Source organism: Trachymyrmex septentrionalis, unplaced genomic scaffold, assembly GCF_001594115.1.
Source record: "Trachymyrmex septentrionalis isolate Tsep2-gDNA-1 unplaced genomic scaffold, Tsep1.0 scaffold132, whole genome shotgun sequence".
NCBI classification, from domain to species: Eukaryota; Metazoa; Arthropoda; class Insecta; order Hymenoptera; family Formicidae; genus Trachymyrmex; species Trachymyrmex septentrionalis.
In genome coordinates, this window is record NW_017304461.1 from 697339 (window position 1) to 710868 (window position 13530).

A 13530-nucleotide genomic window follows, 5' to 3' on the forward strand; every position below is an offset into this window, starting at 1 on the left:
AAGGAAAGGAGGCTATATAAGATAAATGGGAGGTGTGGAATATGAATATTTTGTATAGTTTGTACTGGAATTAACTGTCAAAATTATTTCTTCACACAGTCTGGTTATAAGATGGCCATTATTCATTAATGCTGTGTTTTGAAATGCGTCGCAAAAGCTGCATTTCCATTTTGCAGGTAGCAGACAGTTTTACGGGTGGATATATAATTATGAGAAGTACGTAATTGATATTAATTTTGTAACTTTAGTCTAGCTTGACTGTGGCTTTCAAATGACATAATTGAAATAAATTTGATAACAACATGTGTGCATCCGACGTGTAAAGATATTATATGTATATTAGTTGGTGGTATTTCATTTCCAGCTCTCTCCTCTTCCAAAATCGCATTTTTTCTTCAGTTATTTTTGTAAATTGTGTTCGTTCTATATATCCAAAAAGCTTCTACCTATTATAGCATAATTAATACTACTTTACGACTAATAAACATGTATCAAAAGTAATTATATGTAACATAAATATCTATTGAATTGTTTCAGTAAAACAAAATCCATAATCCTCTTCATTCCTCTACTATTATTATTATTTCGATAATATGTACTAAATATTGTACTAATACGCTAAACAAAGTACATTTGGTATTATTACCAGATTTTTTTCAGTAAAAAGAAAAAATTTGTACGCTTATTTCTGCTGAGAATTAATTAGAAATTTATAGACTGTAGGAAAAATTTCATAACTAGCAATTCTAGTTAATAAATTAAATAGTCGGATATCACCGAAATTTCAATTTACCTTTTCCCCGCGCGAAAACGCGACGGCCCATCTTTGAAAACCGCATACTAGTTCCTTGCTGGTGACGTCCCTCTCAGGATCGCGCACGACGGTCCTAGTGACGACGAAGGAGAAGACCCGCGTGCCACTGCGATCGTGCAGCTGCGCGAACCTATATAACAAAGCCATCACCGCATCTCGAGGGCACCGTTAACCCGATGGTCCGCGATGGTTTACGAGAAGGATTCGTCTTGGTCGATTTATAGTAATCTGGAAAATGCATAATATTCTATCAATTTCCTAACGACAATAATTTCTTTGATAGCTAACAACAAGAATAAATATAAAAGGCAAACTGTCGTTTCGATACTTTTTACCAACATATTTTAGACTCGTATTATTTAGCATGTTTCATTACAATAAAAATGTTAATTAACTTCTGCTTTGATGAAAACTTTAATAATGAATGGTCCAAAATCTCAGAATATCCTGTTGAATATTTTGTTGAATATTCTCTTTGAGATGTAAAGCGTGGCAGCCAAAAAGTTCTCGTTTGAGTTTCTTTGGAGTATTCCAGGATCAGTTCAAGGAAATATTCATCACAATCCGCTTTCATTTCTAAATACCACAATATACACAAGAGAATCCTTTGTGACATTAATTGTCGCGTATAATGGAGCGCAACAATGAAACAAGTAGGCTCTAATGCGGGTCTTTCCGTGAAAAAATTCAAGGAAAAATGACCTGGTTTCGCGAATAGCAAAATACCTCAAATATTGCTTTTCCATTGTGCGGATGTATGCATTTTGGATCTCGCTTCTAAATTGTAAAAATAATGCTTTATGAAGAAAACGATAATTACAATTTCGTATATTTTAATATATTGTATCAATACGCTAAATATATATATTTTGACATACATTATTAAAATCATTGGTGTTTCAATCCACTGAAATTCATTTATAACTAATGCTATGCTATTCTCTCTCTATTGATCTACTAATTTACAACCACGAATGTGCTGGGATAAACCAAATTTGGCACTTTGCGGGTTGTGTCAAATTACATTATTGCAAAGCTGCATTTTGGAATCTGCGACAGTCGCAATGTATCGTCGTTCATATTCACCTATTTTCACATGATACGCTCCATCCACGATGATCCATTCATCAATCTGTCATTTGGGTGTCACGTAATGCGAGAGATAACACGAGTTTAATCAATCATAAATGTGATTAATAAAATTTAATAACGCGAAAGAAGCAATCATGTGAAAATAAAACACAAGTCTCGCGGTTTTTTCGCGTACATCAAAGAAATTTATTGTAAATTTATCTAGAAGAAAAAAACGTAGGATCCTGATAATTTTTCATTAGTTATTGCTATCTTTATGGAAATATTAGTTTTTGCTATCGTGTTGTGTGTATGTGTGTGTATCTAACAAGAGTATTACTTTCTCTCTGCTCAGAAACATTCAATAGATCATCATGGCGATGGGGTTGAAGGGAGAAGAAGCTCCCGAAGTCTACAGGGAAGATATACTTTATCGTGAATGGGGCTATCAACTGACTGCTCGGGCAAGATATTTCTTGGCTATAGATTATTTCGAAAAATCAGCCAAGGTCGAGAACCTAAGAACGTTAATCGGCCTCTACAGAGCGCTCAGGAAGTGTGCGAAATATTTCGCGGCGGAAAAACTATCAGAGAAATGTATGAAAACAGGTATGATTGCAAAAAACTATAGAATCTAAAATTAAAAACGTAATTAGATATTAAAAAGAATATTTTTTTAGCACCTTCGTAATATGCAAATAAATATTATTGTAATTATTCTAGTAATTAACTGTTCCGCTCACTCTAATTTTTACGCGTCGACAATAATAACACGTTCACGCCTTTTGTCTATTTATGGCTGCTTTCTTAAAATTCACTTCGTTTCACGTTTTCAGTCTATAGTGTAAAAAAGTATGTAAAGCTACATAAATAATACGTATAAAACTTATTTTAACAAAAATATATTTTTACATAATAAAAATTTACTTTTGTAAATTGTTTAATTACTATAAAGAAGAATAATTTTATTTGTAAATTGTAACTTTACTTACAAGTGTGTAAAAATATACATCTAATAGTAAGTTCCAAAATTAAACACTATAATTGTTGTAGTTTTTTGACAGTGTATATTATAAATAACGTTTATCCTGTAAAAAATCGTGCTGTATAAACGGTGGTCTCTTAAGGAATGTCGATCGATGATGTTCGATAAGTTTATAAAAAAAGAAGAAAAAATGGCAGAAGAAAAAGTACGCTTGATCTCTACATTCGTGCATCATCGTTTCACTCTCCGCAGATCCTGATCATTATAAAGTGCGGCGAATGCGAGTGGAGGCGCTTTTCCAGATCGGTGAGTTCAGTCACAGTCTGGTTCACGCCTACGAGGGTATGCGGCGGCACGGGATGACCTTTGAGCACGGCGTCTATCAGGCAAACGAGACTATCGAAGATTGCGTCGGCCGGAACACGTCGCCCATCGCGCTGCTGCTGCTCTTCCCGTGGATACGGCGTCTGCTGAAGCATCGTGAGCTCCTAATCGACAAGCTCGAGGAGGAGGAAGACGAGCTCGCAGGTGCGTATCGCTATTCGAGCGAAGTGAGAAAATACGATTATTTCGTGCTCGCTCGCGATATCAGTTCTCGAGCGAGTACTCAACGAGTACTTGAAAGTGATGGCGAGAGAACAGTCGACACGAAATAGTGCTCACTTTTACCAGATGAAATTCAATTTTCATGATGGTAGAGCAAGAAAATATCTGGGTTCTTATCGGACCTCGCTTTACCGAAGTCAAGTAACTGTGATATAAGTATTTCTCAGTGACATGATCGAGCAATCGTCACGTTTCTCTCAACATCCATCAGAAAATATTACTACTACATACGTTATTTGAAATAAGAAAAAATTCTAAAAATAAAATAATAATAAACCTCCGTTGGCTAATTAAGGTATAGTCAATCTTTGATTGTGAATTCTGGTAAATAAATTTATATCTGTAAAAAATAAATAAAATGCGGAATGGGCCACAGAGAGAAATTTGTAAAATATACTAACTCTAATATACTCAAGTATTCCATTTTCTATTATGTAAGAAATTAATATTTAAGTTATATTTCATATTACTTAATTTTTTATACTGTCAAGTTTTCATCGCCCTTCTAACAATCCAACTTCTATTATAGTAAAAGCTCGTTAAAGCTCGTTTTCACAAGTATACAAGAATTTTTTCAAATTTTTATACAGTTTGGAACAATATAAAAATCTGAATTGAAGCTCAAAGATCCAAATTGATAACGGAAGATGCAAAATTCCATAGGTCGATAGAGGGAAAATAATAATAAAAAATAATGCTTATATAACCACTTTGAAATTGCCTCAATAATAATCTGACATGCACAAAGATCGGTTTTATGATCGCAGATATCGCGGAAGGCGAGGTGAAATTCAAGGTGAACGATCCTGAAGAGCAAGAGCAGGCGCGAATAAAACGACTGCATCACATTATAGCGAGAATGGATATGGGTTACTTGACGATCGATAAGGATTTCCTTGAAGAGATTGTGAACCGGCCGGAGACCATGGCTTCGCCGAGCAAAAGGTCGATTACCGAACTGCTTAACCTCGCGAATACGTGCTACCGTAACGCGATGTACTTGCAGGATCTTCTGCATATGAGACGGCCGTTCTACGTTACTCTCTTTCGACGTAAGATTTCGAAGGGACACAGAAAGATGCTAGAACAGGAGCGAAAATTGCGAAAGAACATCGTTATCCTAAAGGCGGATTTTCTTTTGCGCCTCTTACAAACCGCGAGAATGAATAAGGATTACCTGACCTTCTTCAAGTCAGTAACGCACGGAAAGAACGGCTTTGCTAAAGCATCTAAAAATTTAGCTGTATACAAATTTGAAAATAATTTTGTTAGATCATTAAAGTAATTATGTGAGACGCCCAAATTGATTGGTAGACGGATTATATGATTCCTTTAATTATTCTGCACACAAAAGTATTAAAGTAGAATTATCAAAAAATTAAATTTAGTTACACATGAGATTTATATTCTATTCTGGCAATTCACTTTTTTATTACTGTTCTTTAATCAATTAGTAAAAAAAAAACGTAAGTAGTTGCTTTTCAGAAGAGATATGTAATTTCATATTGCAAATTGCACATTTTTTTGAAAAGAAACTATGTGTTTTCTTTACTAACTTACTAATTCATTCAATTCATTCTGTGTACAAAATAATACTTATTAACATACAGTTATCAAAAAAATAATAGTTTACAAAATAATTTATATTTCATGTCAAAATGTCCAATGTTTCAAAGAGTATATCTCTGAACAGCATCGACTTAGAGGATCGTATTTATAGAACATTTTATCTTTTATTTTAAGCAAGTTTTGTTAGTTACATTTCATATATATATATATATATATAAAAGACTCAGAATCCATATAAAAGTGTGTGTGTCTGTGTGTGTGTGTGTGTGTGTGTGAACAAAATCTTTATAAAATTTCTAAACATATTTGAACTCATGAAATTCTGACTTGACGCCATGATCTTTTACCAGGCTCGTTTATCACATCAAGGATACGTTTGACGCATACACGGACAAGATGTTTCCGCTGAAGCATAGGTGTCTAGAGGCGCTGTACAAAACGGTGGCACAAGTATACATCGACCCGCGTAATTTGACGTGTCTGGACAACGAGGAAATGAAGACGAGGTACTTGAAGCATCACTTGGGAATACGAGTTGCAACGTTGCCCCGGGACATTGATCTCGCGTGGATGCGGACTGTGAATTTGAAGGAGACGTTGAAGATGTTCCGGAGGTATAAATCATTCATAAATAGAATTTAGGACAGAATGTGTAATATGTCTCAATATGTAATATCTCAATAAATATCCGTCTTTTTTAGCTTTTTATTTTTATATTTTATGTGTATTATTTTTGTTATTCGTATTTTTTAATATTTCTACATATTTTCTTTTATCTTTATCCTGTTGTTTATTTACTTCTACGTTCTTAAAGGGCTTGCCTTAGAATATTAATAAACGCTTTTATCTACCGTTATCTATCGCTTTTATGCTAGTAGACATTTACATTTTATTTCTGTGCTATTAGAATTTTAAATCACAAGCAACACTGATGGAAGATTTCATCAAACACCAGTTTTTCGTTTATGTATTTCTGCAAATTTCATTCTCTGTTAACCCTTTTGAGGCTTGAAGTTTTTTAATAAAGTAACGTACGGATGATCCCATTTTCTAAAGATTTTCGCTGAATTAGATTCTGATCTCAGAATCATAAAATTCAAATTGAAAAAAAAAAAAATCTGATTATATCGTGAAACTAGGTTTTAGAAAGTTATTGGTATCTGAAAATATTGAATTTCAAAAGGATAGGAATCTTCATAAAGAAATATTTAGTGTCACAAGGTTGATATCAGAATAATCAGAGTTTGAAAGTCAATTTAGAAATTTTAATTTTTAATGTTAATTTTTTACGTAGATGGTGAGCTTCACACAAATAAGAGAAACTGAAAAATCGTTATTACAATTAAAAATTCTCGAAAACCGAGTTTCATGATAATCAAATTATTTCTTTTACCATTATCCGTCATATTAAATTCCTTTTGAATTTTATTTTTCACCTCAGATTAGAATAAAGCATTATTAAATTACTCCATAAGCCAAGTTTCATAAAAAATACGAGCAGTTTATACAATAAAAAGGAAATGATTCCAAACGAGATCGCCAGTCCACAAAGAATTAAATAATAGTTTAATGTGATTACATTTTTATTTTTAATTTTGTCTATCACATCTTAATCGTTTGCAAATTGTATTTATCGCTTTAAGACCATATAATTTACTGATAATTGTGGAGAATAAACATTTTATTTGTAATGGACTTATTCTTGAAGCCACAAATATTAATATTTTATTTTATTTTAATTCTTTATTTATACTATATCTATATTTAACAAGTTCGCTCTTTAACAGCTGCCTCTATCTCTGTTTAGCATAAAGTTACATAATTTGTACAATTATAGATAGATTATATAATTTAAGAACATTACGTAATAATTTATGTATGATAATTTGCAGTTATAATTATGTTCGCGGTTAATCCGTTATAATAATTCCCATTTAACTGATCGATATTTCGAAAATGACCCCAATATTTGCGGTTCGAACAGGAGATTAGCTATGGCATCCGTGTCGCTCGAGCTCGCCTGGTTATATCATGAATTTTGCAAGTTTCTCATCGACATACACCGCTTCGACCTGGCTAGATTCTTCGCTAAGAAGGGACAGGACATGGCGCGGGAAGCAAATTGTGACCAATGGGTCCTGAACATCGAGCATCTGATGCTGCGGATAGAGATTTATCAGAATAATCGGAACGAGGCGAGAGACAGCGCGCTTTTAACGCTTGCACACGCTAGAAAACTTAATATCGACTGTCTGGTAAAAATAAAATCTATAAATTCGCAAACCAATTCGACATCGCCATATTGCGGTCGAATTTCTTTTACGATCGATATGCGCACATTATTTAAAATTAGCTTGCGGCATGCGCGAGAATGTGTTTAAAAAGTATCGGAAAACGACGACTAAAACCAACTTGCTCACCGCCGCCAGCAATTTGCAGCACTAATTTTCCTCTCTTCAGAGCAATCCGCGCCATCGCATCTTTTGAATTTTTTAATAGATGAAGTCTAGCGGCGCGGCTACGATGAAATATATATTCATTGGGGTATTATCGCGAGTCATGTTATATTCATTAAATCAACAAAAATTAATTTTCTTCGGAATTTTGTGTTCTCGTTAGATTTGTTTAGGCATCCTTAAAAATGTATCAGCCCCACAGTTCCTGCAAATATTTTCAAATTGAAAATGTGTTAATGTCTATATTTTCCATATAAAAATAAATACTAAAACAATATACATATGGAACAGTTGTATAAATAATATTATATAATATTTAACAATACATTTTTACACTTTATTTACTGCATTTATTATTATTTCTTATTGTTATAATACTTGAATAACAAAAATTTCAATTTTTTGTGTAAATTTTTATATTTAACATTATTCAGAACATTTTACAGAACAACTGATCAGTGAATCGCAATAAGATTTTGCATAAGTAATTTTGATTATTTAAAATATTTATGCAAAAAAATTTCAATTTTTATCATCAATAAGTTGAGTATTATAATAAATAATAATTATAGTAAGTAAATTATAAAAATATTATATGTTGTTAAATAAATAAATATATAATGTTATTCACACAACTGTGTTCCATACGTATGTAATTATATAGTATTGATTTTTATATAAATATAAATATTAATATATATTTTTAATTTCAAACTTTTTGCAGGGACTGTACATCTTTTACGAGATCGACGAAAAGTTTCTTTTCTTTTTCGTTTAAAAGTGTTACATATTGCCGTTATTTGCACAATCACTGCAGTCCTTTTCACATTATAACAAACTAAAAAAAAATTGCCATTTCGGAAAACCTTTTCGCAAAGACGAATCGTCTTGTAACGATTCTCTTTTGCCAGAAGCAGTTTTAGCCATTACGCGACACAATCGAGTCGCTGACGTAGGGAATACTCAAAGCATTCTCCATTCACAGGGTGTTTAATTCAAGGATCGGTCTTATAAATGTATCCGCAGATAGATTTCTATGAAAGGGTCGTAAGGATCGTGGACGAGATGGACGTGGAGCGTGACTTTGACGACATCACTGCTAGGCAGCAGCTTATCCTCGAGCTGATGCCGAAAGAGATGAAGGGAGACGTGGATTTTCTGTGGCGGCGAATGAACGTCGTGCCCGCCAAGAGACGATTCTCCGTCATGCCGGGTTGCAAGCCAATCGATCGAAAGTTCAAATTGCCATCCACGCGAAGGACCATATTACCCAGCCTGCCAAAGGATCCGGAGAGGGACGCCAGGATCGCTTTGTTAAAGCAGCACGCCCCACCGCGCAAGCGACCGGGTTTCGTGAATTTTCAGGAGTTCGAATAATCGATCATCAATCGACAATGCAAACAGTGATGTTTTTGCATTGTTTGCGCGGCACTTAGTGTAAATTAGCGACGCTAAACGCAAATGTAATGATGTGGATTCGCGAACAGGGATCACTCAACCGTTATGTCATAAACGCGCATTTGTTGAATTTAAATTTATTGAAGGCCATTAAATAAAGTCTGTACCACGTCGATTTATTCACAGTTTTTATTCTACGTTAATGAAGGTAATTTATTCACGTTTTATAATAAAAATATGTATATATAAAATACGTACGCTTATTTTTAATACTCGTTAGGATAACTTCATACCGTTTTTCATCACTTGTGGGAACCGTAATAATATTATGTCGACATAATGTGGCATTAACCCTCTGGAACTGACGTGGGTTTATTAGATCCACTTAATTACATTCCTCCGAAGCTGACGGTAGGTCTATTGGAGCCATTTAATTATAAATCTCTTTATAAAGAATGTCAAACAATTTAATTTTTTCTTTACATTACATCTGCAAATAGGATCTTGCTAAAATATACTTAGTATTCATTTTTTATGTTATTTTGGCTCATTAAAATTTTACATAAAATTATATAGAAAAGACGGTTTTGTTAAAGAATTAAAAAATTTGAGATGCAGATCTGAAAATAATTTCATTGGATCATCAAAATAATTATATAGGATGCTCAAAAAACTTTTTGCAGCATTATTCATTATTTTTGAGACTTTTACGAAATTATTTTGATGATTTAAGAAAATTATTTTCAGATTGTAATGCTTTTCTTATAATTAACATAAATTAAATGGATTACAGATTCAATGTCAGTAATTTGTGTTATAAATTTTTACATCAGCTCCGGAGGGTAAGAATTCTCAACCAACGTTTCACCTCGCTACTTTACGTAATCACAATGGATGACTTCTCTTTTTATTTACCACGCATCATCGCGCTGCCTCGTTATTCTCGCGTTTCAATCTGGTGACGTCTGACAGGACCATTTCGCCGTGATGCACGGTCGTTTTCCAATAACGACGTCGTGCCTTCCAATCTGAGATGAGCAACATTCTGAACGCCTACGGAGCTACCAAAAGCATCGTAGCGGAAAATCTCCTTACCGCAATGACATTCTCTGAGTTTTTTTGACCCTCCTCGTTTTTTTTCTTACCGTTTTTCAGTCGTTATCATCGCCTGAAATTTCAGCCCCAGTCTTTTACATTTTCCCTATCCCTTTTGCAAATTCTGTGACGTTTTATCGCAGCGATATACCGACTGTTAATTAGCAAGAATAATTAATTAGCCGCCGCGTGGGGATAATATGGTAATGTATTGAGCGGCAGAAAGAGAAAGGAAGAGAGAATTAGTTGGAAATTGAATATAATAAATAAAATAATGTGAAAATATAATGTGTATTTGCTATTTGGAATTTAATAAATTCAAAATTACTTCGTATTTTTGAATGATACGTTAAGTTTAACGTGTGGTATAAGAATTACGTTATGTTGTGTTTTTTTTTGAAATCGCGTTAGAAATTAAACAATAAATAAAATCACAAAAATAATATGTATAAAATTACACAATTTATAGTTGAAATATCTCAAATTACGTTTATATAAAATGTAGCACATAATCATTTCTAATTGAGACATATTTTTATATTAGACGAAAAATCACAATAATATAAAATTATAAAATATATATATAATTAGTCTATTTTTAATTTTTATGTATGTATGCACAAATGTTTGTAATATATAATAATGGTAATATTATATTATACATATTATGTTTGCATTTTTACATTCATAAATTTCGATAATATAGCTTAAGAAAAATTGCACATAATTCATTGATGAATTATCATATAATATATATTTCTATATATATTTGCCTATAAATTAGACTTCAATTGTATAATGTACTTTTGTGTTATTCTATAGAGAAAAATATTATATGTAAATAATTTTATTTGAAACTTTAATTAAAATTTGATTTACAAGTTATTTATGAATATACACGCGTAAGTAAAGTTATAAATAACAATGGTATAATGTTGTAACTTTGCATGTATTTTTTTTACAGTGTAGCATGAGATGGATTTCTATTAAACTCGGAAAACAGGTCACTATGCGTTATTGTTCTAGATACGCATGAAACTTACGAAGACAGATTATACGAAGATAGATTACAAAAATTACTTCTCGTGCACGGGAATGCTTATAAAAGCTGCCGCATAGTAATTATAATAGCTTTCGCGGTATCGATCGTCTGCTTTAAAATTATTATTGCTTACCTTTTATAGGAATTATCTTTATCAGAATTTGTCTCATAAAATCATATTAATATATGATTTAATAAAGAAAACATTTGACGATGTGGCATATATAAAACAGAATAAGATAATTATATAGTAAGATAAATATAATTACGTTTATACATAACGGCTAATTAATTATTCTTGCCAATTAACAATCGGTATATCGCTGCGATAAAACATCGTAATGCGAATAAACATCATAGAGTCTGCAAAAGAGACAGGGAAAATGTAAAAAGCTGGGGCTGAAATTTCAGGCGATGATAACTATAACGTTGGTAATAATAATCGTATTTATACTAGTAATTATAATTATATTTATAGTTATATTGTTATAGTTGTAACAAAAATAATATATGTGAAAAAATAACTATAATTTTATTTTTTTAATAGTAATAAATAAAGCTCTATAATTATTTTACCAATTATAAACCACAAACACCAAAAACTTTTCTTTTAAGGCTGTGTTCTAAAATATATATTATATGACATAAACTACATAGTTTTGATTACTGCAGATACATACGTTTTGGAACACAGCCCAGTGTGTTATACCGTATTGTATTGAAAATCGATTTTAAACAAGCGAAATTGGTTGCGAGAGGTTTCCGTCTGAAAAACAAATCGCGAATATCTTCGATCAGGCGGACTCACAGATCCGGACTCGACCGATATGAATGGCTACCTCTGCCAGATGGAAGCTCAACAGCACCGTGCACGATCTCGATGTCACCAAGCAGACTGTAGAAAACGCGGAGAGTCGTGCACGCCTTCAGATAAAGACTAACGTTTCGAAACTGTCCCATGGAAATCCCCGGCAGTTTGCACAAGCCCTACATCACGAAGCGGACGAGTTGTGCCAACGGTAGAGTAATCAATATCTGTTAATGATATTAAGTATTGGATGGCATTAATTGCACTTCATATTTCATGACTTTTGATTAGCTTAGCTAATTTGACGTGAGCGTAACGCCGGTCTCGAGGGTCCCGCGTTGAATAATTCTAAAATCGATCGCCATTTTCGGAGTTACATCAAAAGCACATTAACCCCTTACTCACTTCCGTTTCCCGCTTTTTTGTCACGTAAGTCTAAACACCGACCGTTTTCTTATTAATATTTTTGTTTCTGAAAAGATATTATACGGTCCTATTGGATCGCGTACGCGTAACATGTAACAATGAGAGAGGAAGAGCCATTGTGCCGCCTTGACGTTCTGTAATTTTCAACTGGAAATTGGATCTGCACACATGAATACGTAGAAATGATCACGGTATATTCCTATTAACTTAGTTACGTCCAACGTGTCAATATTATGTACGGATATAAAGATTGATCGACATGTATAAGTAATGAATAAAATTTTCTATGCGAAAAGAAATGATATTAATTATCTATCGATTATTCTTAATATCCTAAAGAAGAGTAAGAACTCATTTATGTTTAATATAGATGATAATTAAGAGAGTTAATAGACGATAACGCAGAGTCCCAAATTATAATGATAAAAAAAATTATTTTTGATTTCCGACTTATGAAATAAATTCTCGTTTTGTCTCATTTCTAAAAGTTTTCAGAAGATTTCTCTACAAATCTTTTATCTTCAATAAATTTCATCTAAGAATTAAATAAAGAAAGTTTGGTTTAAAGAAACTTTGATTTTAATATTGCAATGATTCTATTACATTGCTCCTTAATTGTTTCTCAATTTTAATGTTATTTCAAATACCACAAGCATTTTAATAAATTGATTACGGCGTTTAATATAATAATATATTAAACAGAAATATTAGTAAATATTTTCATTAACTATGTAAATTTATTGGACATAGCAGGGTAAATTAGTTATCGATAAAACCTAGCATAACTTCACTGCACCGAATATTTAAAATTTAAAGCTCGTTACGATAATTAGCTATCATTGTTGTCACTAAGGTATAAGCATTTCGGCCGCATTTAAAAAAAATGGGTCGTGGGGAATATCGGAAATGTTGTCAATACGTCTCGTTCCCTGAAAAAACATTCAACGAGAATATCACTTTATAAACGGCCGATGTTTAGTTTTTGCGGATAGCCATGAGCGTTTTAATTCTACAAATAGATTTCCTCTTTTCTCGATTAAAAAAAAAATCTCTCCAACAGCCTGCGGCTTAATTCCTGTGTCAATAAAGCTGTAAATAGAGGCTTTTTTGCAATCTTATAGCTATATAACATTAAATATTATTAAGTCATATTTTTACCGGAAGTTTTGTCTTTAAAAATATGTATGATTAAATATCAAGTTATTATCAAATAATTAAATATCTGTAGAATTATTTTATATCTTATATATATATATATAT

General features: G+C 32.5%; 3 protein-coding genes across 3 annotated transcripts in view; 2 read left to right on the forward strand and 1 right to left on the reverse strand.

The window, feature by feature from the left end:
- The window catches only part of LOC108757137, a 3108-nt gene extending 2091 nt beyond the window's left edge, over window positions 1–1017 (reverse strand). Inside the window, exon 1 of the mRNA XM_018501538.1 lies at window positions 794–1017. Coding sequence (XP_018357040.1) covers window positions 794–961 — 168 coding nt within the window. The 5' untranslated portion in view covers window positions 962–1017. The remainder of the gene's footprint in view (window positions 1–793) is intronic.
- A 906-nt stretch (window positions 1018–1923) lies between these two features.
- On the forward strand, window positions 1924–9067 carry LOC108757136. Its single transcript, XM_018501537.1, has 7 exons — window positions 1924–2122; window positions 2241–2494; window positions 3123–3398; window positions 4244–4667; window positions 5396–5659; window positions 7030–7300; window positions 8528–9067. Exons 2-7 carry the CDS (start codon window positions 2260–2262, stop codon window positions 8876–8878), a joined length of 1821 nt encoding a protein of 606 aa, XP_018357039.1. The 5' UTR covers window positions 1924–2122; window positions 2241–2259; the 3' UTR covers window positions 8879–9067.
- A 2344-nt stretch (window positions 9068–11411) lies between these two features.
- Window positions 11412–13530, forward strand: part of LOC108757135 (tetratricopeptide repeat protein 25-like) — a 6575-nt gene continuing 4456 nt past the window's right edge. The window contains exons 1-2 of the mRNA XM_018501536.1: window positions 11412–11468; window positions 11777–12055. Of these exons, the coding sequence (XP_018357038.1) occupies window positions 11868–12055 (188 nt within the window). The 5' untranslated portion in view covers window positions 11412–11468; window positions 11777–11867. The remainder of the gene's footprint in view (window positions 11469–11776; window positions 12056–13530) is intronic.

Bases quoted from the DNA above. Each gene is read 5' to 3' on its own strand.
- LOC108757136 (XM_018501537.1), top strand. From the start codon at position 2,260: ATGGCGATGGGGTTGAAGGGAGAAGAAGCTCCCGAAGTCTACAGGGAA. The intron at 2,495-3,122 runs GTATGATTGCAA...CACTCTCCGCAG, and splicing joins AGAGAAATGTATGAAAACAG to ATCCTGATCATTATAAAGTG. The intron at 3,399-4,243 runs GTGCGTATCGCT...TTATGATCGCAG, and splicing joins GGAGGAAGACGAGCTCGCAG to ATATCGCGGAAGGCGAGGTG.